The sequence below is a fragment of the Phalacrocorax carbo genome, chromosome 8, assembly GCF_963921805.1.
Source record: "Phalacrocorax carbo chromosome 8, bPhaCar2.1, whole genome shotgun sequence".
Classification (NCBI taxonomy): Eukaryota; Metazoa; Chordata; class Aves; order Suliformes; family Phalacrocoracidae; genus Phalacrocorax; species Phalacrocorax carbo.
This window is the reverse complement of record NC_087520.1, coordinates 41,632,612-41,659,464: the sequence shown is the minus strand read 5'-3', so window position 1 is coordinate 41,659,464 and position 26,853 is coordinate 41,632,612. Positions and strand designations below refer to the sequence as shown.

The following is a 26,853-nucleotide window of genomic DNA, read 5'->3' as shown; positions in this document are numbered from 1 at the left end:
ACAAGATATGGTAAATTAGAAACTTTATATAAAATAGATATCTTGTTCCCCCAAGACAAAATGGGAGAATATACATAAAAATAACATGAATTTTAACTTCATTTCCTGCCAGGTTTTCTTTTTATCCCATAAACCAGCCTTGGGAGAAAGAGAGATATTTCCAGTAGCTGGAAATCCCATTTATATCCCAGCTGTGCAAGCAATTATTTAAATCGTACTTTTAAGAAATGTGACTTTATATAAAATTTATATGCTCAGATATTTGATTGATGCACACAGTTATGATGACCACCTTGGTTTTGACCTTGATACATAATCGATGCCAAAAAGCTCCCCATGAACTCAGGAGTCTGCCTGTAGAGATCTCATCGAAGGATCTAGGCTTTGTTTCTGCTGGGTTTGTTTCTGTTGTTGCATTTCTGCTTCCAGGTTTGATGAAATATCTGTTAATACATAATCCTTCCATTTCATAATCTCAATTTAAAAAAAAATAAAGAAATACTATCTTTTAACAAACTATACCTGTTTTTCTCCAATTTATGGCATCCTAAAAAAATGCTTTTTATGTCTAAATCCATTTGTTACAAAAGAAAAGGAAGCAACAATTTTTTTGACTAATCCATCACTCTTAGTTTTTAGATAAAAGTGGGTTTTTAGGTTGACAGATTCACCCTTTCCCCATACAAGTAAAAGCAGTGTTAAGTCGTGAGCAATCACGTCAGAAACAAAGTTCAGCACCAAGCCGGTATTGTCAGAACAAAGAACAAGTTTCCATAAGAGTCTTCCAGAGAATAGTGCCATTTTCTGGACAGAATGCTTTATTGGACGTGACAGGCACCAGCAGTCACTTGTTAATGAGAGACGGAGAAACACACAGAGCCTCATTTCAAGCACCTTAGATCCATTCAAGGCGTCTCAGCCAGGCGACGCTGAGAAGTTGCACTGGAATAAAGGTGTTGCTGAAAGGTGAGATTGGTATAACCGACGGAGCTCTCTATCGGTAACAGAACTTGCGTGGTCACATTCACACAAATCACCCTAACACACCATCAGCAGTAGCGAAACTTCGCTGCTCCAAAACTTTTGGCCAGTGTAAGTTTCAGAAAGGAATGTAATCACAGAGCAACGTTGCCCCAGATCAGACTACCTGAACTTCCTGCATTTTGTATCTTCAAGACTTGATGAAGTAGAAGGGATTCTGATATAAAAGTAGAGTTGATTTCCTCTTCCTATATAAAAATACCTATATTGGAATAATACAAGTGTAAATGAGTTTCAGCTGTGAATTGACCAATTTGTGACATTAAGCCTGCTGCTGTGCTTATACAGGTCTGTAGAAATCATAGCCTGTGACCATTACACGGACAGGAGCACAACTGCTGAGACATAAGTCTCTGTGCTTCGTTAAGATTATTATGCCAGCCTCAGGATAGGGAGCAGCCTGCAGTTCCTTCATGTGCAGCCGTGACAGAGGGAATTCACTGTTTTCTCAAGAGGCTGCCCATGTTGTTTTGAGATCCTACCTATAGCAATTCATTATTTTTAGCATTCACAGTGATGAATTTTCCTCTTTTGCATAGGCATTATCATCAGCTTGCTTACTCAGAAGTCCATGTACGGGTAGCTAAATTTCAAGTAATGCTGCCGGGCAACAACCTAATGGCACTTTCTCAGTCAGCATTCATTTCTCTCTCTGTAGTCAAAATATGAAATTAATTCAAACTAGTCCTCTGAACTTACCTGGTGCCCTGACATGTGAACACATTAATGAATGTATATGTAAATGTATCAATATAAAGAAAAAAAAAACCAACCATAAAATATCTCATGCACTCGCTACATATACGCGTGTTACACAAGTTACAGAGATCTTTTTCACTGCCGGAATTCTCAGCTGATCTAACTACAGCTCATTTATATAAGTTTCTAGCTTAACAGTCATATCCAATAGCTGCACAAGAATTCTTTTTTGTTTCAGTGAATTTTTCTTTCTTTTCTCCTTGCTAAATAATCAGGATTCTGCCCTGAATGTTTGTACTCTGCCATTATTCCAAGCTTCTTTGATGTAACCAATGCAGTTTGGGAGGACCAGTATTTTTACAGGCTTTTCTCTGTGTATTACTGATGTTTTAATTAAATCAAGGACATTTTACTGACACTTACATCTCTACAAGACCAAACCCCTCCTCCCATGGAAGGCTGAGTTCTTTTTTTCAGTATATTCATGGGAGATGACTGAAGTCTGATGTTCCCCATCAACTGGTTTCAGCTCAAGTCAGCGCAGATCACTTACACTTCAAACAATTCTTCCAGTGCAGATAACCAAGATTAAAATACAGTTTAGACCAGTCCTGAAGTTAGGAGTAAGTTTATGGTTTTCCTGCTCAAAGAGAAACATGCTTCTGTGTGCTGTCTATATATCTCCACACTACCTATTGCAGAGATGATGTATCAGGATATGATAAATCATTCCAAAAAGGATGTGGCTGCACTAAAATGGACTTACACAGAAGACAAATTCGTTCTTCTGTACAGGATAAATTACAGCTGTTCACTGCTAGGTTTTTTGCTACAGTAATACTTTCACAGTAACTGCAAAAATGCATTCAGGTACTTAAAAATCTTTCTCAGAAAATACTCCTTGGCACCTGACCAAGCTAGTTTTCCTCATGATTGAGACACGTTTCCATTATTCTATATTAGACACAGAAGTAGAGTCCATTAGGACTGCAGCATCACCCTAAATGTTTGGCTGTCGCAGAAACAACAGTCTCATGTAACCCAAACTGAAGCAGCCCACACTAGAGATTTGGGTGCCGCTGATTGGTCTGAATTCTTTAGCCTATTCTCAGTCTAATTGTTATCCAACATATAGAAACAATGCTACCTAAACCGAAGAGTCCTAATTTGCTTTTTAGTCCTGTTAAATAAGTTTTCTAAATACCTCAGTCTGCCACTACCTGTTGCAAGGCATGCTTTCACAGAAGTGTGATCTGCCATTACAAAACAAGCTGAAAGCTGATTTCACACCTCTGCTTGTTAAGAATTTTCTAAAGCAAATAAAGCTCTTCACTTAAAAAATAATTAAAGCTAACTCTTCATCAACAGTTCAAATTGCCCAGGTAAATTCGGTCACACTATCGCTGAACAGTTTTATGAAGATTCTTCATACCATGCTTGCAAAGGATCACCTTCTGATTATTTCTCCTCCACACATATTTACACTTGGCAAGCAGTTATGAAAAATCCCATCAATGATGGCAACATCCTTTAAAATCTTGAGACCTGACCAAAAGCCCCCCTCCACTGACTGGCTGGCAAGTTACCACTCATGCTTAAGAGGTTACAGAACTGGATTTTACTGCTGCGGGGATCCCATGAAGTGATAAGTGACGGGAAACAAGTTCATATCACTTCAGGCTTCGTCCGGTACCCAAGGAATGCCTAACCAAAATCTCATGCATTAACCGTAAAAAGTTAATGGAATATTGTTCCCATTTCTTCTGAGCCTGCCTGAGTAAAGAACAAAACATAATTCTTTAACTTAGCAATTTTTTTTCATCTTGGTCATAGTAATCAATATATGCACCTCTTTGTATTTTTACTCGCATGACAGCATTGTGCCTACAAATTAATTACCTATGTAAATGTGAGGTTTTGAAAACAAGCTGAATGCTTTTAATTAACAGATTACCCCATAACCACTGTTTTTGAGCCAGTATTCACTGGCCCTCTACTGGAACCTTTGTTTCCCAGTTCACTGGTCTTTTATCTACACTTAGCACAACTAGCCTTCCAAATTCATTGCAGTCCTTTAGTTCTGTTATTGCAGCTCTTTCTAGAAGCACTTGATCCTTTTGATTTTTTTGCTAAAAGATGCAACTGAAAAGTCACTAGTGTTTCTGCTTTGCTGGAATCAGAGAAGACTATGGATCTGAAGCGGACTCAGAATTGCAGAGATTATCAGCAATTTTTTGGACAGTGCGTACCTCACTGATCTGGGCTAGAAAATCCATCTTAAGTTTCCCCATCAAGTTCTTTATCTGTTTTTTTCACATCTGCATTTTTCAATAGGAAATAAATAAGTTATTTGGCCATTGTCTGAAATTTCCAACTAGTCATACAAAAGACACTATTTCTGAGAGCATATTTGTACAACAGAACACCTTTTACTGCCACTAAATGAGGGCTCTAGGCTACCTGCTTATCTCACCAACCCAGAAACAATTCAATAATATGCCCATATGCTGCTTAAACCCCTTCTTCAGAGCATCATTTGGTTGTTTCATCAACAGGCTGTAGGAAGCCCCAAAATAAAATAATTCAATGTAAATCCAGTGGTTTACTCTGATCCAGAATTCCTGTCAGGATGCTCTTTATCAGACCTCTTTAGAAGAAAAAAAGAATTACTACACACTTTCCTAAGCCAGTCTGGCTTTGCTGGGCATAACAACATCTTACATCCTCACATCCTCCTGCTCTTCTTCATAAGCAGCTTTCACTTAAAGCTGAAGCTGACTGACATTCTCTGACCTTTAAGAAGGCACCCCACAAAGTTACAGGAAAAACACACCAGAAGCATCTACCTTTTTCCATTAGCAAACATGATTTCATTAGCATACTTCCATACACATGAGAAAAAAAGTAATTACTAATGGCTAATTTCACTGTAGTGGCTTTTGGACTTCTGCTGTCTCACCCAGCCTCCTCTGGCACACTTTCATTTTCTCAATAGAAACCATCGCATTTTCAAACGTGCAGGTGATTAGGTCAGAATGACTATGGCAATTAATCATCCCAACATTAATATTTTGGTAGAGTTTCACACACTTGTCTATTTTTGAACAATTTAACTGATTTCACAAAAAATAAACTCATCAATCAATGGGATAAATAAGTCTGTTTTGGGGCGGTGGGGGTTCATTAGTGTAGCTGCCTTACATTCCTCTAGCCAGCTTGAGTTTTGTTTGCTAACAGAGTATCTAAACTCATCTGAAAACACAACTCCCATGCAACTGTGCTGCATCAAATAGACTGGCAGGACCTGACTCTCAGACAGATTTTGTTTTTAATGAATATATGGGAAAAGTCCTACAGGTTTTTCAATATTCCTCCAGGAGAAAGAAGGCAGCAAAAAGCAGGATTTCAGACATTCAATGAAACAAACAACAACAAATTTTTATAACAGATTAAATATTATTTTAAGACATTTTGAGGTACACATATAGTAAAATCTGCAAAGGTTCTATGAAACACTGACGGCTAAAGATCTATTTTGTGCCCTATTAATATCTTTTAATTCTCATCCCTTGTGTATCTATGCACTAAGTATAGGGAAAAAAATCAGTGCTCATGCACAGCAACCCTCTGCGTAGCTGGAATGATCCAAACAAATCTCACCTTTTTATCCTTGCCCCACCACTGATTACATACTCCTTGGTATGACAGCTTGCAAAGAATTTGTATTTTTTCATGGAGATCTATTCTTTCCTTTTTTGCCCTTTGCTTTGACCTTTTTCTTTCAGGACATCAGTACTGGGTGGGGGAGGGGAGCTCAAACAAAAACAGAAACCAAACACACTTTTCACAGAAATTTAAGGGTCTTTCAGGTAATTCATCTTTCAGTGTACACCAAGGAAATGAGGGAGAAAATCCTGCTGCTTTCCTGACACCATGATACATCTTCATTGGAAAACAATGGGCTGGATTCAAAGACAGACTAATCGAGTTGAGGGTTCTCCCACAGAACTTTTCAACTACATTTTGCACAACAGGATGCCAGTGAGCATGCTGAGCAGAGTGCTATGTAACAGGTTAGAAAGCACTACTGCCTATTATACATTTACATTGCTCTACATAACCTACTACACTGCACTACTTGTATATAATTTGCATTGCTTCAAAAAAGCTCCTCTAGGGCAATGTTTTTGTCTTAATTTAAGTGTATGCTTTGCCAGATCAGATACGAGGGCCATTTGTGGTTTGATGCATTAGGTTGAAGAGACTACTATGATTTCCCAGTAAAAAAATATTCAAGGTTTATACTGAACACATTAAGGTGGAAAGCCACCGATAAAATAAGAAACAGCTGGTAAATGAAGATGAGGAACAGTGTTAAAAAGAGAAACTGCAATGTTTTTCTTTGAAGGAGGACATCAGTAACTACCATAAATACCATGCGAGTGGTTAACATATATTTCACTGTGGACCCGGATGAGAAATAGATGTTTAAGTGTTGAAAACCAACATATGGTAAATTTTAGCAGTGCTGTTTGAGCAAGTATGACGAGTCATCTAACTGGCAAACTCTTCCAGAGGAGGAGAGAAACAGGATTGAAAGGACACGTATCAATTACTACACAGCAGAAGACAAAACGAGGAGGTCAGGGACGGCAGTCAGAACTGTCACCAGAGCCTGCCTCCGCCACGGGCTGGAGTACCGCACGCTCCCTGCCGCATGAGGGCACGGAGGTCAGTCCCCCATGCTGCGGCAGAAGCAGCAACATGCATACGTACTAACCATCCCGCATTTTGAATTCTGCGGCTCATCTATATCGAAGTGATCAGACACAATTTATCTGACTGCACATTTCAAGAGCTAGACAGAAAATACGAATTGACAGATCCTCTGTTAACACTATGCATTTCAGGGCATTGTGGTGCAGTTATTTTACAGATTTCAGAGATTGTTTGTTAGAATTTCAATAGGAAGAAACATAACATTTATTGACAAGGGAAGGAATCTTTAGTAAAATCTTTGTAGGAGACATACATCTGACAGAGACGTATCTGCTAACATTTGCATATTAACAGAAGCTTCTTTATCTCTAGTAAAAGATACCCATTACTAAAAATGGAGTTCAATAGTGTATTCCATTGACAGCTTGACTATAAAAAAGAAAAAGCATAACCATGTAGTACCTTAGTGGCAACTTCCCAAAAAGATCTCCTTTTGTCCAAACATAATTTTGTATTCACAAATCAAATGCACACATGGTATTCAGAAGTATTTCTACTGAAGATAAATGACAGAAGTTACATGCAGAAAGCAGAGTTTTGATTGCATGTAAAAATTAAATACATTTACCATTTCCAAAGGACAAACGGTTCTTCTGGAAATTTTATAGGACTGTAGCTGTAATTTAGACTTCAATAACTGCAGCCCTTTCATACATCAACAAATACTCATTCAAAAAATATATATAATCAACGTAGAGGCAGAGATCCTATTGCTATGAGTACTCACCTCATAATTAGCAATTGCTTCTCTGTCAAGGGCTCGGGTGACGGAGACATCGCCACTGATCTCATTGATTCTAAAAATTCCTCTTGGGTCTTGATCTACTCCCTTACCAGAGAGTCGAAACTTTGCTCCCTCCGTCCCCTCACTGATGATGACCTGCGTGGCAGGAAACAAGATGATACAGGCCATATTATAAAAACTTTTAAAATAATTCTAAAACCACATAAGCCATTTCGATCTTTTATCTAATGTTGAAGTATATTCCCTGCCAATAATGCATAATGATAAAATCAGGTTCATGATAAAATATAATTATAAAATATTATTTCAATCCGTCAGAAAACACTGTGAAATTCTTGTGTTAAACCCTGGAAAAGCTACTCATGTCCTTAGCCCGTTCCTACCTTTACTGTCTCCCATTTCACTATGTAAAGTTTCTACTATTCCATTGCTACTGTATTCACTCTATGTCTAGAATTTGACATTTTATTTAATTCTATTTCTTTTTTCAGTTACAATGATACAACAGCTATAAGCTTACAAAAAAAAAAAAAAAAAGGCATGTTCCATTGAGTGGCATAAAGCGGACTTATTTCACAACAACCCTTACCCAACCCAGATGGCCCCACACATTATTTTCTGATTAGTCAGTCCTTTTTATTAGCTATTGTAAAGTCATTACAAAATAGACTGCTTTCAGGCTGCTGCCCCCCCTTTCCCTTCTACTTCCTACTTTCCCAGGATTTTAAACCAAGGGAAAAAACTCCTCATGAAAACATCTGGGTATCCTGCCCAGAACTCTGCTTAGTCACACAGTTAGAATTCCTCCACTTCACAAATTTATGTGTATATTTATAAAGATAGACACACACGTATGGGAACTCCTTGTTACTAGCACTACCTTATTTCCCCATAAGAAAAAAATCCTTAAAAATCCAATTTCAAGGCTGTCTCACATTAGTGACAGTAGCATATGTAAACTTGCAGAGCTACACAATGTTTGTTATAAGCTACATGCTTTGCAGATTTGTATTTGTACACCAGAATCTAGAAGGATTATAAATTAATCTTGCCCTTTAAGGCTGACAATCTTGCCAAGCTATTCCTTCCCTCTGCTGTTTCATGTTCTTTTGTTTCTAGAAATTTTATATTGTTAATATTTCTGCAGAAACATTAAGAGAAATATTTATATGCTGGTCTGAATTACAGTTCAGGAAGAGGAAGGGAAAAAGTGGCCTTACAAATCTGGACCTGCTCCCATTTTGAGATCATAAATATGCAGGGTGTTTAACAATGTCCCTGAGGAAATACATGTTTATTGCTCTATTGCTGTGGGTTCAGCAACGCTGGTTTGCAGATTACTGGGCAGTGAGATTTTGACTAAACTCCATAATCATTATTCCTTTATTTTAATTGAGAAAAAATCGCCACGAGTTATGAAATAGGAAATCAGCATTTTCAGAGATAAAGTTTCAATTCTCAGAGCCTTTGGGAAAGGGAGAAATTTCAAAGTAAACACCCATTTCATCTTTCTTTTTTTTTCCTTCCTCCTTCCAAGTTAGAAACACTAATGGATGAAGTGTTCTTCTCGTGTATTTTTGCGTACGTCATGCCAAAACACAGAGGCAGAGAATATTGCAGGTGACAAAAGGGCAAAGTAACTTTGTTACTTCAGGTTTTGTGGTGAAACTGAAACTTAATTGCTCCTACTGAAAAGCTACCGGTTGTTCAATTCATTTTTTGAGCAATCCCTAGTATTTTTTTAACACCAAGCATAAAAGTATGTGTTATTCTTAACATAAAGCTACGTTTATGATTTTGCAATGTCATGACCAATGCTCGCTTTTGTAGGGAAAAACGAATCAATCATCTTCTGCCCTGATTTTTGAGACTTATTACAAGACAAGTGCACCTTCCCATCCAATATAAGAACAGTGGTTTGAAAGGCCTGAAGTCAGCCACAGGCCAGCACAAAATTCTAATCCAGAGATGTCTACACAACAGCCATTTCCATCATAGGCATCAAACATCACCTAACTTTTTAATAAAAATTTAAGCTGCAGTATAGGCGCGATGCCCCAGGTGGAACAAGCCACAGAAAGAAAACAAAACAAATCGCAGGCTGTGCAAGGGAATTGATCAGAAAAATTCCACATAATCATATACAGACCTTTTTCCACACTAGATAGAAAGGAAGGAGTGTAATAATAATAATAATAAGGGTCCCTGCAAACCTGACCGGAGGGAAAATTTCCTCTCAACTCCAAAACTGGCCAAGACCTTAACGTTGAGTTTGATGGCAAGACATCCCAGTGTGGTACCCGAAAGACCTGCACTCCTTGGAGCTAACACACATCCCATATCTCATCTCCACTTTAGCTGTAAACCATTCTTCAAGCACATAATGTATAGGACCAACAGTTACCAGACAGCACATTTTTTTTCCAAATGACTGGATGTGTCCATTCAGCTTTTGGAAAGCTTCAGGAATCAGTCACATTCATGGTGCAGGTATGTACAGACCATTCTCTCCTATCTATTGACCCATCTATGCATCTAGTTGTTGCACACCAACTTATGCCTGATATAGTGATAAGAAGCCAGGTTAGAGAGGCTCCATGTACCACCGCATTGTTTCTTCAAGAGCAACAGTGGTTGCACAAAAAGTAATTTTTGGAAGTATGATTCTTTAAAATGTTTAATTAGCCACAAGAGGGAGCTACATACTCCCAGGAATGTAAGGAAGAACATTAACATCTCCTAATTAAGATGCTTATATAAAGGCTGCATAGTTCAAAGAAAGTGCATTTCCCAGTTCACACTAAGCTCAGTACAATGAAAAGTTTAATAAAAATCAGGCTTAATTTGCCATATGGTTTGGTGCTTCAACAAGAGCAAGAAAGAAAGAACAGGAGGATTGTCTGACATCTCCTCTGGCAAGACTGCTATTCTGAACACTGTCATAAACACAGTACTGTTCACATGAAAATTTCCTAGCTTACAATGTATTTACACAACGATGCTTTCCCAATTTATTGGCTGAGAAAAATCAAGGCCATATTATTTTGGCTGGAATGTTTACTTCGGGATGCCATTTTTATGTTTCTAAAACACATATTTGACCTTCCCACAGTTACTACTACCTGAAGCCCAGACAGAAACACTTATTTCCATACTTTGTTCACAGCTTTAGGAACTTCAGTGCAGGTCCTAATACTGAAAGTATCTGCACCATATGACAGAGGCTGTTTGTTGCACATAAAGGCCCTTCATTCTTAGGAAATGCTCCAGTTAAGGTAGCAGAGATCCAAGCACCCACCTACTGAGAATACAGATACCTCAGGCATACTTTACCTGGTCTCCCAGTTTCTACCTATTTAATTTCCCCTTGTTCTGAACTGACAATTCCAAAGGGCCTTGACATCACATGGGCAGATGGCATAGACAGAATAGATGCCAGCTGAGAATCCCACAATAATATAGACTCTTGAAGGCTATTTCCTCATCCAGGACCCAAGCAACAGTATTAGATACAGACTTCGACATTACTCACTGCCCCACACCTGGTAACACTTTCCCATGTCAAGGATACATTGGAGAATAAATGTATTGAAAACTGAAGTGCTAGCCTTGTCAGGACCACATACCTAACACCAAAGACAAACTGGTATTTTTTCCCTCTTTTGTAAAAAAGGCAGAGGCTGTACGATTCTGCTCAACTAAAAGACACTTTCAAGAAAACAGAAATGTTACTTAGCTGACAGGATCTGCTTTTTGCTGAACCATGGCCAAAACATATTTACCAAGTGCTGTTTTTCAGCTGACATTATGTATCCCTTGCAGCTAAACTCATTTCAGCAATGTGATCCCCCTGTTGTTATGGGTTTATCGCAGAAGTAAATTCAGAGTGTTCTCACAAGAAGAGGAGAAATAGAACCACAAAAACCCACACTACCCTCAGAGAGAGACTTTACAGTTCGGCAGCCCCAGCAAATCTGCCTTTAACAGCTCCATCCTCGTTTTCCAGTTTCATTCCTTAAGACGTGTTTGCCTCAAACACTTCCATAATTTCTTAGTTCTTGACACCAACTGAATTAGACATGCATTATTAGTTTCACTTTTTAATTAGAAAACAAATCCCACCCTCAGACAGGAAAATTTGGTTCAAACCCCAGTACTTTTAATTTCTGAGCGTCACTGTCTCTCTTGTGCGTTTTTTATTTTTGGAGGGGGTGTTTGGTTTTGGTCTTTCCCCCTCCCCCAGCCTCCTAGGGAGCAAATTTATCCATGGAATATTTAGAGGTGAACTATATTTTCCTTTAATCACAACGTTCCACAAGCGCAAAACAATGGGTTTGGCCCATTGTTCGGATATCAGGTAAATGTTTAAACAGACACATCCTGTCCTGCCATACTGAAAAGTCATTCCTTACAGTCAGAGGCTCCATTTGCTCTGTACTGGCTGAAACAATCTTTCAATGAAAACAAGTGCAAAATATTCCCATCATTATTCAAAAGCACTAACCAACAGAAATGGTTTCATTACTGTAACCTAAACATAAAAAAACTATGGTTAGAAAGCAGGCCATATAATTTGCTGACTTTAATAATTTATTGGATCTGTTGGTTCTCAATACCTCTATCTTCATGAATTAGATACTAGATAAACTAGTTAAGTGGGGGAACCAAATTCTGTTCCTTGACAGAGGGAGACGTTGGCCAAATCTGACCTCTGCTTTCTCCCTGACCAGGACTTTCTTCAGAATTCATTCAACATACGGGTGATAGCCAAGAACATCCAGGTGATTTATCCCCATAAGTGATGGTAACAGAAATTATAAAGCTTCTCTAAGTGACTATGTCCTTTGTTCATGATAGTTAGGGAGAAAACCAACACATTACATATGATAGTATATATATTAGGTAACACTTTTTTCTTGTAGTAAGCTTTGTTATTAGCTTCATTATAGCTTCCTTTCATGATCACCAATCTTAAAAAACATTTATCAGCTAAAACACATCTGAACAAATGCCCATTCAGTATGTTAACCAAAACACAAGCTAAACTAATATAGATAAGTATGAAAAATATTTGCAGAATTCAAGTAAACAACAGAAAAAACCTTCAGCAATTAAAGATGCTTATGCAGCACAATAACCCAGGCAATATCACAGTCCTAAACTTCAAAACATATCTAGATCAGTTTTCAATCTCCAGCCTGCGCATGAGGCAAGATTTTTCAAAGCTGTATAAATCTCCTAGACCATGTGCTTTCACTGCAAATCTTAAACCAGCCAGTCAATCAATCACTCCATTTCTACTATTTGTGCTTGCACTGGAACAGCACTTCAGAAACCACAGGCACAGAAGGAGAAGGAAAATGTGACCAGCAATAAGAATATAGAATGCTGACCCAACCTCCTGTGACAGCTGAGGTAAAGGAACATGGTCAAAGTCAAGGTGAAGTGCTCGGTTTCTGGGGGAACCAAAGCTGGGGAAAACTACATTTAGTACAGCAGACATGGCTTCTGGGTCATCAGCTACAAATATTTTCCTTGATGCCGTTGACAGTCCTAATAAGAATACTCATATATATGTATTTCCCAAAGAAAGAAAAAATGTATATAGACAACAGACTTGATTTAACTCAGCAAAGAAAGCTGTAATTCGGTTATTTTAAACTTTAAAAATCTATTTTCTATGTCAGATCCCCAAGATTCATTTTGACTGGGCGAAACATATGATTGGAAGGTGTCTGAATTTTGCCCTTTAACATACACATTAAGAACTCAGTGGCCACTGGGCAAAACTAGTATTACAAGATTAGCCGTTACTTATTTGAATTCTTTTGCATTGGTTCTCTTAAGACTCTTAGGAATTACAGAAAAAGGTACCCCAAGCAGTAACACATGTGTTATTATAAGAGTGCATCTGTAAACTCAAAGCTTTTTAGTAGCTGTATGAAATCTGTGAAGCAATGAGTACTGGGTGTGCCAGTACCTTGAATGTGGAAACTTTTATACCAACTCTTAGACATGTAACATGGGAATAAAAAAAAAAAATCAGGAGTTGAAATTAAATGAATTACAAAAATGAAAAACCATCCACTAATGTTCTCAAGAGGGTTTCTCTTAGCATCTTAACTATGAGCTTTATCATGGAAAATGCTTCAGGAAGTGTCAAATTTAGTAACAACACTGTGAGAATTAAAGCACATCGTTCTAGCATATCTTTGATGGATGTTTGGAAGAATGATTGGGGGCTGCAAATGGTACAAATGTTCCTTGCCTGCAGCAATCCAGACAAAACTGCATGAATATTAGGTATCGTATTCAGAACTTTATGTACATGAAGGAAACAGAACTCGTACTGCTTGAAATGCAGGTGGTATATTTAAGTATTTTGTTGGACTGGGGCTCTGCGTCCTATAGAGGTTACGGTATCAACTATGATTTTGTTACACCAATGCAAATACAACATCTAAATAACTAGAATAAAAACAACTCTGAAGCTGAAATTTGCCAAGGTTAATAAATTCCATATACAAACATTTCCACAAAATATCTTAATGTATGAAAATGACACAATATATTAAAAAACCGATGAAGTTATTTCACTAACAGTGCTCATTTTTCGAGGTCTTTTTAGAAAAATCAACACAAATAGGATATTTGATATGCAACCAAAAAACATCTTCTCAACATAATGGCTTTTTATGATAATTATGCATAAACATTTACAAAATTCAGATCAATTTTGTAGTAGGATGTACAGGTGTCCAAATGAAACAAAATTAATTTATGCATGCGGAAGCCCTGTGCACCAGTGGATCCCTTCAGTTAGAGGTTCATTATCATAGCTGTACACAGATGCAACAATTCCCCTGAAGAATCAGTTGCAGCACTGGGGCCTTCAGGCTTCATCTACAATTGCACCAAATTTGAGGATTTAACCAGTATAAATAGCTAACAGCGAGCATTTGCGCATAGGTGCAAGTAAAGTAATGCAGTGAACACAACAAGGTGGGCATTATCTTCTGTAGGAGGTAATCCTTCAGCTTCCTCTAACTCTTAATTTATGAAGAGCAGTAAGATTCATCACAAATAATTTTCACTTCCCCTTTCCGAAGTAACAGTCAATTTCAGGTGTATATCTGCACTCTGGATTCAGTAAGCAACAATTTCTTCCTACTGACAGCACAGAACTTGTAAACACGTTTTTTTCTGTCTCAAAGTAATGTGACGTAGAAGTATTACATGTTGCAGAGGGCCTGGATATTTCACTGGCTGTTTTGGCCTTTCAGTAGCCATTTAATCACCATATTTTAATTGCTGCTTAAGTAACTAACTTCAACAAACCCTGTTAGCTAAAGGAATTTGAGGACTACTGTCTTTTCAGTGACAGCCAGAGTTGCTCAAACGCTATGGTTACTTGTTAGGAAAAATGTGACTGTGGTTGAAAATATTGAAGAACTACTCAAAAAAGATGCCTTTAAAAAAAAAAAAAAAAGGATTATTTGTATTTTTAGAGGTACTTTATTGCAAACTTATCACTGATCTAAAAAGGCAGAAATGCAGAGGTAACATTACAACATTTAATGGCTTCTAATTGCAGAAATTCAGGCCATAGGACAGAACACCTAATGTGCAATCACCACACATGTAGCTAAGTCTACAAGAAATGGAAGAAAAGAAGAGAACAGAGCCAATTTACAGCACCTTTTTTTTTCCTCCCCAGGTATATCACAGTACTACCTATTCTAGATAAGATCAAAGTCTCAATTTATTACTCAAGGCCACTTTTGCAGCATCCAAGAAAGCATAAGGTACTGTGATCTAGCACCAGACTGGAAGCAACACAACAGCATCTCAGCTGCACCGTGCCCAGGCTAAAACAATCTGCTGATAAGGTCTAGAGAAGTCTGCCCTGGGTTGTCTGGGGAATACAAAAAACCTAGTTGCTTCCTCTCCCTGCAGCTACAATTACTGTCCGGGGGACTTAGCTACAAATGTTATCTTTAGATCCATGCATGTAACAAAGAAAGAAATCAAGATCTGGATTAAGTGGGAACTTCCAGCCGGGTAGAGTAATTGGAATTGCAGAATAAAGTTCTGAAGAATAAATGAAGTTGCAGAGCCAACCTGAGGAACTGAATAGGAGTAGTAAAGTGAGAAAAATGGAGCTGGTGAGAATGATTCACCTAAAAACACTCTTGAAAATTAAGATTCAGTTTATTTGAAGAAATTTACCAGAAGACTGTGTCTAATTTTATTTTAGCTTTAACCTGCTGAGTCTCAACTTTTGAAAATATTTTGCAGTTAAAATGAACCTAGAAGAATAAGTACTCTATCAAAAGTATTTAAAAATTTTAATTGAAGATATTACAAAAGAAATATCATGATGAAGGGCATTTTTTAAAATTAGGTTCCATTACATAAAGTCAATGTAATACTTCTGGATGCTTTAAGAACCTGCTTAGCACCCAATTCCCATTTGTAGCAAACAACCCACAGATCTAATTATAGATTTTCCTCAGTCACTAGTTCCCTAGGAAACAAATCCATGGCTCATGTCTTGTGCATGGAAGGTCATAGTAGAATGATAAATATTTTTCTGTGTATAGAAACTTATCTAGAGGTCACAGGTCTGCATCTCAGCAGATGTTGGTGCTTCTGTCAAAGACAGATGGCAGCTATATTTGACGGCTATCTTGGATATTTAAACATTTTCATCAGATGAAGCACTTAATACTTCTATTAGTAACAATGCTCTATGATGCTTTATGCTGTAAACAAAGGATTTTAATTTTCATTCTCTAAACTCATCTCAGGTTTTAACAATGGCTCCACCTCACTTTTCATCTGAATGACTATCTATTAGAGGTCGTTTCAAAACAGCGGTAAGTAACTACAATTTAATAGAAACAATAGGCAGAACTTGAAGTTAAAGTCATGAATGGTAAATATAATTTTTGTTTCCTGATATTGGCCCTTAAAGTTAACAACGCCATCACAAACCAGGTCAACAGTTTTACCTACATGCAAGTAACTGCAATAGCCTTAGGAAAAAAAAAAAAGTATAATTATTTTTACTCTACTTCTGACTTCATTCTAATTCCTTGCTGGAAAAATAGACAAAATATAATTCATTGGAAACCCAGATACGTGTGAATACATAACTTGAACAGGGGTGAATTAGAATTAATTCAAGGCTGGCAGAAGGAAGCTTTGTCAGATTTGTCCTCATTTATAACATGAAAACACTATTCAGCTCTATCCTGACCCATCTACAGTGACAGCTTAAAAGGTATGCAATTAGGCAACAATCCTACTCACACTTAGTATAATATTCAACCTGACTTAAGATCAAATAAGGGATTTAAGCTAAGTCAGAGTGTCTTTAATCTGTGGGAAGTGAGAAGGAAACCTACTTTGTCAGCACATCTCAAGTAACTTGCAGCTACTCATGATGACTGACCCCCAAGCCCTACCCCGAGTGCTGACCCCAGGGCTTGTTCCACTTGTCTCCATGGAAAGGCATCCATCCAGACCCAAGATCACAACTAATGCCACAAACCTGGACTGCTTTCCTCACTTTCCTCACATCCATGCAAAAACACTTGATTCTCAGAAATGTTTTTGGCTCCCTACTTTGTTCTGTTAAATTTACATTCTTTTCCCACATGCTTTTTTTTTGTGTGTGTGTTAAATTCCCTCCATCTTTCTTCCTTTCTTCCATCTTTTGCAGATACCACCTTTTGTGCTACACTGCCTTTGTTTCTGTAGCTCTAATGGATTTAATTCTCATTAGCTAGAGGTGAAAAAAATTCCACATGCTTAGTGAAATTGCTACCACTAGAGAGCATTTCACATCTCCTAATGACTCCTGGTCTCAAATTGGTATTTCTTTGCCAAGTGGGGGGTTACCTAGTTTATTGCACAGAGTGCCACAGACATGATTACCTGGCCAGGGAACATTTATAGGAGTCTGGGATCTCCACACACACCATGTTCACTCAAAAACCAGAAAATGTAAGTTTTCGCAGCAGCATAGCAGTTACCTCACTCACCAAGGCTCAGGCAGCCCCAGGCAACATTTGTTCCACTTTTCTGGGAACTTCACCCCTTCATGCTCACTTCTGTTTCCAAAGGACATAGTAGCTTTCTTTAACTGTTAATTTCCAGATGAGTCTGATAAGCATTTTAACACCACCATTCCTTGATTAGCTTATTTTTAATAGTAAAAGCATTAACTGGAAGTGGTTTTGTTCGCAAATCCATAAGTGACTTTCCCTCCCTTAACAAAGCTTCAGATGCCAAGTTTATCCAAGATTTGGAGTTCTGAATTTATTTAGTTTTGTCAGTGTTAGTGTCTCCAAGAAAGCATAGTGAAATATGCCTTCACTCTTCTATTACGGTCTTTTCAATGAAAAGTTTGCTCTTGTTTTTTTCTCTTCTTCCTTCTTTTCCATTTTCCCCAAAGGTATAGGTTCAAAATCCACAGTACATTTGACAAATATTATCACCTTACAGTTAAAAGCTACCACTAACTGGGATTCGCTCTCCCACTTTAAAGAGGTCAGTTTATAACCTTAATGGATGCTTGACTCTTGCTAGAATTAGAAATGTAATGTATCAAAGTACAGGTTCCAAGGTGCAAACATCTTGATAGAGTTGCAATTAGTGACAGAACTACATTAGTCTCTCAAGAAGATTTCAGATGACTATATAATTGCAATAGTCTTATATGTGTATCACTTCATGGAATCATGCCGGGGAATTATGAAATCAATCAAGATGAAATTAGCTGAAAGGAACACACAATTTCCAAACTAGTCATTGTCAAAATGCAGATCTTAAAACTTGGATTGAAACTTCTAAAAGCTGGAAGATCTCTGGAGTAACAGAACAACTAAGCTTCAATAATACATATGGTACAGTGTTGTCCGGCGTGTCAGTTATTGTCTTCCAGGTATATTATTACTGTCTTCAAGATGTCAGAATTAAACCTTACGTAAATTTAATATTCATTCATTGTACTACAAAGCTGTACATTTTCAGTTAATAGCAATACCTGAAACAGCCTTCCAAGACAAGACCTCTATTTGACAAACCTGGACTAAGAGTAACAATTAAACTTATTAAAAGTGGAAGTATAGGGCTCTGTAATAACTATTAAAAAAAAAAAAAAAAAAAAAAGGTAAAAAGAAAAAAACAAAAACCCCAACCAAACTAAAACCAAACCATAAAGGAAAGAGCTATACATTTTGAAAAGTTGCCTAATGGGAAGCCAGAAAAGCAACTATCCTGGGAATCAAATACCCAGAAAAACATACTGTGTCTAAGTAACCTGTCCTACCACAACAGGTGCCCAAATGACTTTCCTAAACCTTCTAAGATTGAAACAAAAATGCTAATAAGATTAAATGAGATTGAAAAAAATGACTACTCTGAAATAACAGTGAAAAGTAAGCATTGCTTATAAGCCTGCACTCTTGTATAGCTGAGTCCAACACCCCATGCAAATTCTTCAGTGCTGAACTTCCTACTGCCTAGCTGAGAATTTTGTGCTATCACAGGACACAAACCCATTAGTACTCACCACTCAGTTTTATCAAACATCTCTGAAGTAATTTTGTCAATGGTTAGAAAATACATGTTTTAACAATCAGACATAACAGAAGCTATTTTTGCTACATTTATAGACAGACAAGGAAACAGTAAGCACCAAACCTGTGAAAGGAATATTGAAATTCAAAACACAAATACACATGAACACTCTTTAAGGTTATTTTACCACCTCACTCTTTGCCTTTATCTACTTTGTATTACTGCAGTCCATTTTGAAGTTAGTTTCAGCAGTTTCAGTTTGACATTACAGGACACACTGTGACCATCCTCAACTCCAAGTCTTTTGGAGTCAAGAGAAAATCTCCCGTAACTTCTGTTGATCCAGGCCCTTATTGCTTAGGCTGTGTTTGGAGATCTAACGCAAAGATAATGTGGCAGTGGCTAGTGATAATGTTAGATACTTAAAAGAAAGTTATAACTACACCTTGATAAATTTGACTGCTTCTAATTTGAAACAAAAGCAGTCTATCATGACTAAATAACAGAATTAATGATTTTTAAAAACCTAAAAATAGGTAGCTTTAAAAATATTACATTAAGCTATTATATTAGTACACAACACGTTCATGCTAACATGGAAAAGAGCTGTAGATATTTAAAAACAGCAAATTAAGTATCTACCAGACTGACTTTTTCTTGGTTTGTGTAAAGCCAGTAAAGCCATAAAGTAGAATCATTACTCGAGTAGGCAGAAAAATTTAAGGGCGAATCTCTGATCCTAACATTTTCACTGGAGGTTTTGCAGTTTATTCCATGGCAGTTTTATTTCTACCTGCTTTCAATACAAGTATGCCGGATCTCAAGACACAACATGCTAAACATACAGCAATTTAAGGTGTTTGCAAAGCCCCAGAAAATGGAACATCTGGAATGTCTGTTCTTTTCAAGGTACTTGGCAAGAATATAGCTCTTTAGAGTGTACTTTTAAAACCTACTGACAAATTTCTAAAAACCCACAAGTGGATCAAGTGTAATCACAAATTGCTGTTAGCTATCATGAAATCAATATGGTTCTTTTTACTGGTGCCAACCAAGAAGTTACTTTATCTCCACATACACACTGTTGAAATGTCCTCACCTGTTTGTAGCTTTTATAAGGGCTCTCTCCAACAAAATCATAGATAATAAAATATTATTCATGTTTATTTTCATCAAGGTGCCTCACTATACCAAATCCTGAAATTGTAAAACTATTTAATTCAATTTTGCAAGGACACCAATTACCCAAACTTAATTTACGCAGCAGATAGTCACTCTAGGTTAGTGTGATATTTCATTCAAATTTTATACTTTCCTTCCTCAAAAAAACTAGAAGCTGAGCCATAAAATTTAACTGTGCATAACATCTACATTTTCTGACTCAGCAAGCCAAAAGTTGTCTTTGTTCCAAGTGAGGGTGTCTTTGCTTTAGTCTTTTTCTCCTCTTGACACAGATATTTATATAAATATATGTATGCATAAACTTATGCATGTGTGTACAAAAACTGGCATCTATATATTAAGATGCAGTTTAATGTATGTGCATGCAAACATTAATAGGCTTTCGGAAGTTTCACTTTAGTCTACGCTAGTCAGCAAGGGAAACAATAGACACCTAAAGGCTTGCAGGTAACAAGTCAAATACATGCTCCTCATTCGCAGTTACCGATATGAATCCCTGCTTCGCTTCACTGCACTGAACCAAACTGCACATCAAAACTTGCAGTACCACTGGAACGAATGCTCTAGTAAGGAAGTAAACCACAAAGCAGTAATAATGTATGCCTCAGATCACCAGAGCTTTTGCACTGGGGAAAAAGGCCAAATTTGTAACAGGAAATACAGGTGCTATTAACTGTCCTTTTAACATAGTGAGATTTGTTACAGTGAAAGTGCTTACCAAGTATTATCTTAAGTATCCCAATTGCCACTGATTTTCTCTACTGGTAAACAAACATTAACCTGATTTAATCTAACAACTCATTTAGAAAAAGAACCCCATGCATTTCCAAAAATCTACTGAAATCATCTAAAACATTGTGGTGATTTCAAGGATATTGGAAAGAACTGTGCAACTGCTTGCTTTTAGCTCTAGCAAATGATTGTAAGATTATGAAGAAGATCTATCAATAGCTCTTTGAGAATAAATAACAAATAATCCATAGAAGCAAACACAGAATGTTAACTTTGTTGAGTGAATAATTACATTGTATTTAAAGTTTTATATAATCTCTTTGATTAAGAAGCCTTATGCACAAATTCTGCCAAATTAGTATCTTGTTGACCACCAGAAGCAAAAAATGCCTTTAAGTCAGATGACACGGATTCTTCAAAATATTTTCTCAGTTTTCAAAGTGCATTGATAAATATCTATCCCGCAACTATCACTATGTAACAAATAAAACTACTACATAATAATATGAACCTATAATTCTCACTGTCAACGTTGTCCAGTTTTGCAATAGACTCCGACAACAACAAAAATTAAATCTATAAACTCACTATTTAGTAAAGGATTGAGTAATATCTTCCTTTCCTTAAAGATTACACATGGTAACCTTTGGATGTTTTAACCAATAATTATTAGAGGTGGGCTAAAACTGTAAATGTTCTGTCTAGATATGAAACATTCCCAAAGTTTAAGATGACCTTTATAGGGAGCCCTAGACTGAACCCAGTAATATACTATATAATATTCTTTTTAGAAAAGAACTTTCTAAGCTACCTACCAGGCATTACTGTTATCATGTACATCACCATCTTAAAAACATTTAAAAAAAAAAAAAAAAAAAAAAGAAAAAGATTCACCTTCAAGAACATTTTGCTTGGTCACTTATCTCTGTTTTTATCCCATATACAACTGAGCTTTTCAATTTTCTGTGAAACCTAGTCCATCAATACATAGCTTATGTCTTTTCATAACAAATATGCCTTCAAAAAAACCAATATTTCATGACAAGCATTTCAAGCCTGCAGGAAAAAAAATTCCATATCGTAATCTATTAATGTAACAATTATATTTTCAGGCTCCCATCACCAGCAATTAAAAATTAAAACTTTAGCATTCGAGAAACCATCTAATACAAAGAACAGAAATTCTTTGAAACATGAAGTTGAATGAAGTTTACTTTTTAGAGGAACAAACTGGAGGGATAAATATACACAAGGTCCCATAATAAAAGGTTTGTTTTGCCCAATGGCTGCCTGAAGCCAAGAAAAAAATGCAGGCAATAGAAACAGATTGAATCTGTTGGGGTTTTTTTAAGGCAACAGTACATTTTATAAAATTACTGGTTAGTATCAACCTGTGAATTTATCAATTATCAATACCTAAATGTTAATTACAGTTATACAATTAAAACATTACTTTTTTTTCCAAAAGAAACAAACAAACAAAACATTTCCAGGGTTTCTAATCCACTTGTGACTAAATACAAATATTTTTTCCCCTACCTGAAGCAGCATTATCTTTTCTAACTCTGAAAAATTACATGATTTCCAGTCACAAAAAATTGCTTACCATAACATTGTTGAATGTCAAAAAATACAATTTAAAGATAATGGCAAGATTTTGTGAAAGTTTAAGCTGTTGAATTATTAAACTGTTACATACATAAGTTTGGTGGATAATGGCTATCCATTCTATATCTTGCAGAATGTAAATGTAGCTATTAGTGTGGGGGAAAAAAATCAGTTTAGCACTTTAGTTGAGATGGAAGAAAAAAAGAACAGAGAAAGGCATTCAAGAAGCAGAAGTCTTTACACTGCATAAACCAGAGCCAAAAAAAAAAAGTGTCAGATATTTGTATAAAGTATCCCAACTGTTAGAAAGAAATTCACTGCCTTGTAGCAATGAGGTCTTGCTTCTAGATGAGCTGAGGAGTCAAGGAGGTTCTGTTGCAGCCACCAGACCAAGCTAAAAAATCTGCAAGCCTGTTCAGTAGGGATGGATCTGATCCAGCCCGGCCCTGCTCCTCTAAGAGACACATCGGGATCAAACAGGAAAAGCTACATTGAGCTGTGCTCTGGTAACATCTGGCACAACGGGGCCTCAAAGATTGATTTGCACCAGGAATTATATGGATGCCAGAGCGGCCTTTGAGTGGCTCCGATCTGCATGCGTGGCTTTCCACTTCCCGTTGGTCAGAAACCTGAAGCTGATGTTAAGAGGCTGCAAAATGGTCTGCTCTGAGTAAACTGGCTTAAAGTTTTCCCTTAATTCACTGCTATCAGGGTTTTATCCTATTATGCTTAACTTCCTATAATGATGGAATTAAAATAGAAATCAAATAGAAACATAGGGCTCCAGTGCCATTTTTAACAGGCAAAATACAAATACCCAGCCAGGACCTGCTCCACCTGTACTGCTGTACTATGCAAAGAGAGGACTCAGCTCTATCATGCAGTTACTGTAAGTAGCCACAGCTATTCTGGGCCTTGGTTTTATACCTTGTGCAAAACATAGCCAATACTGGAGCCTTGGATTTAGAGCCATAACACGTCACTGGCTTACTGCTAATACAGAGAAAAGAGAACCCACACCTAAAAGGAAAACATAATTGGATTTCACAGCCATTTCACTTCATACCAACCATTTCTTATTGATACTAACTGACATTATTAAGTGATAATCTATAATCACCTACGGCCATATTTGACTCCAATTACATACATGTAAATCCAAAATATACCTAGGTTTCATAGATATTTCTTCAACTCAGTGTTAACAAATATCTGTACTTCATGACCGTACATGTGTTCAGATTATTACTCTACTTACGTGATTTAGTACTAGTTAAAGGGTTAACCACTATTTCTTACATAATTAATCACTATCTCCCTCTAACTACAGTTATAGAATGACTAAAACAAATGGTAATAAATATAAAGCATGTCACTTATAATAGCATACCTGTTTTTAGTCTTACTGTATACTGATATAGTAACATTCATATTGCACTTCCAGGCTAAAAGGACCGCACTCCTCTAGAATATTAGTGAGCCTTATATGAAAATAGAATAGAAATATTTGGAGATCCTCTGAATAACATGCAGACACATGTAATGACACAGGCACAAAACTGCACCCAACTTCACAAAGGACTCAGCAATATACTTAATATATGTGTTTTGCTCTTCAAATTTAAGGGAGATGCAGGTCTGAAACAGTAGGGATAAGTAATGAGCTAAATCAAGCCTTTAGATTAATGAAGCCAGCTTGTTCCCCAAGGACCAGACTTTGTTGTTTAATTTTTACTGAAAATTAAGGCTGCAGGCATATGATCACAATACTCAAAAATTTAAAAAAACTATTTAATGGTATTAGTAATTTTATTTTTTGGAAATTAGTCAACAACACATCATGGAGTTAGAAAAACAATTTAACAAGGTCTACTAATTTTATAAATACTGAAAATCACCTTAATATGTATGTTTCTGCAGCTACACTTGTATCTAGAATACAGAAAGACCTTAAAACAGCCCCAGAATTACCAGCTAATACAAACACCGGGGACGGTTTTGAAATTTATATTTACAAAGAACAGTCAAGTCTTTTCAATTACAAATCATTCATTTCACTTTCAGCCAAAGAAATCAATAGGCAAGAAAACAAATCTCTCTTCAATTAGGACTACTTCTCCAGTTCTATCACTTTGGCACATCTTAGAAATTTTCAATTGACAACACAGTATATCAGCCTTAAACTAAATCTAGAGAGCAGTATAAGAACAATTTAGACATGACACCATGTTCGAAAATTTAAACCTACAAACCCCTCAATTTATAGAGTTAAGACTAGGGATATATTCCCAGTACAACCACAGGTCTAAGGAGTGATCCGTCATTCAATTGCACTGTTGTCTTTTTACAGTTTTGATATTTCCCTCCAAAACAAAGGAACCATAAGCATTTTATAGCACAACCTTTAACATGTCTGTCTACTGTACGCTAACAACAACATTGCTACTCTACAATGATATTTAGTGGATGTCAGACATACTCTGCACACTTAAATTCTGTTACCTATCACAGCACTATATTTTACTGAAAGCTAGATATTACAGTTTTCTCACTCATAACCCCCAGCATCTCCTTGACTCTCACTTCCTTGAGTAACAGAAAATATGTATACCTAGAAAAAAACTATTAGAAAATTTAGTTGTTAAATTTAGCTCTTCTCCAGTGCCTTGTAGAAAAAGAATCACAGAAGAAGTAGAACCGAAGCCTGAAATCACCCAATTAAAAAGCCCAACTTCAAATGACCCCAGCCTCCAGGGACAACTTCTGCAGGGTTAACACATTAGGACAATTTTACCTGAAAACAGCATATATGTCAGCCCGGCATCACAGGTGTGAATAGCAGTAAGGAACCAAATTAAACTACAGTAGCTTTTAAAAAACATGACAGCACTTTTCTGCAAAAGGACTTATGCTAAATACAAGGGGCTTCTTTCTGAGCAAGTCTAGGAACTACACAACGTTCAGGAGCATCCAGAACTTCTCCAGAGGCTTTTTGGGACCTCCTCAGGGAGTGGTACTCAGTGCGAGCCAGAGTGGCTCCTATTGACCACTGTATTTTTCTATCTATTTAAAAAATCAGGCATCGTAGTATTTCCTTCTACATTACAAAGGAGCTCAAGGTGCCCAAAGGCTCATAAATGTCAGAAGAAATAACTTTAACTCCCCTTTCTAACTGTGGATTACATACCATTGTGCTGAAGGAAATGAGGCACCTAAATTCCCCTGAAAATGTGGGCCTTGGTAACTTAAATCTCTCTGCTTTCAGAAATAGCTTTTTACTTCTAACATTGCCTACAAGCTTTTGAAATGCAGAATGACTGTATAAATAATAAAGCAATATTTGAATACAAATAATGAGTCAGACATTCCTCACCCTTTCTCTCTGCTTTCCAGATACATTTTCATGATATAAATTGTATTTGAAAGAAGAAAAACTTAAACGTGACATGGTTTGTGGGAATGCAGAACTGCAAAGGTAGTATTTGTGCAGCCACCCCGAGATCTTTTTGCAATTTGTTACCTTCTCAAAGAACAATAAAAATAACATGCAATTCAAAGATGAACCACACACAGCAAATTACACACGGATGGTTGTGGGTCAGCCGCAGAATACATCTGCTCCTATATTCTGCCTGTAATGATGACCAATACTATCCTGTACCAACAGCAGAGCCCAAAGCTTCAGGCATAATAGCAACAAATATGCCCTTTACTTTTGGCCTCTACAACACCTTGTGACAATGTGTAGAGTATCACAATGCTTGACAAAAATAATGTTTTTCCCTTTCAATCCATCACCCGGTCACCAATGGAAGTTCCTTAGTTCATCAGTAGGAAGAAGAGTGGATATTGTTCCCTGTGTTTCCTCCATGTGATCAGCAATTTTCTAGAGCATTATTATATCTACCCTTAGTTGTTTCTTTTCCAGCATGATAAGCCCTGTTCTATTTAAACTCTCAATTTCTTACCTCTGATTATCTACACTGCCCTTCTCTGGAAATTCTCTAAGTCTACTGCATCCTCTTTAAGGTGGTATGCCAAGAACACAAAATTCAACTTTCTATTTGACATGTGGTAACTGTTGAGGATTGAGCTGACTTTTCCAGAGGCTGATCCACAATGGTTCCAGAACTGCTCCTGAATTTTATATACGATTGATCTGCAGTTATCAGCAAACTCAGTCGTTCAGTACCATAAAATCCTTCTGCAACACTTCATTACTTGTCACTCTCTTGAACGATTTTGGATGATCTGCAAACTCTGTCACCTCACTGTCTCCTTGTTCAGATAATTTTTTGCTATGTTAAACATCACAAATCACTGTATAGATCCTTGAAAATATCCACTGGTAAAACCTCCCTATGAAAACCTATTTCCACACTGATGTTTAAAATTGTTTTTAGCCAAAAGAAGGCATTCCCTCTTAGTAGAGAAATCCAAATATGGTTTATTGATCAGCTCTATCTACAGCTCTGACT

The 26,853-nt window shown here is 36.9% G+C and overlaps 1 protein-coding gene across 2 annotated transcripts in view; it reads right to left on the bottom strand.

The window, feature by feature from the left end:
• Positions 1 to 26,853, bottom strand: part of CDH13 (cadherin 13) — a 514,885-nt gene that overhangs the window by 264,655 nt on the left and 223,377 nt on the right. For both annotated transcript variants that reach the window (XM_064459660.1, XM_064459659.1), the window contains exon 5: positions 7,247 to 7,399. In XM_064459660.1, the coding sequence (XP_064315730.1) occupies positions 7,247 to 7,399 (153 nt within the window). The remainder of the gene's footprint in view (positions 1 to 7,246; positions 7,400 to 26,853) is intronic.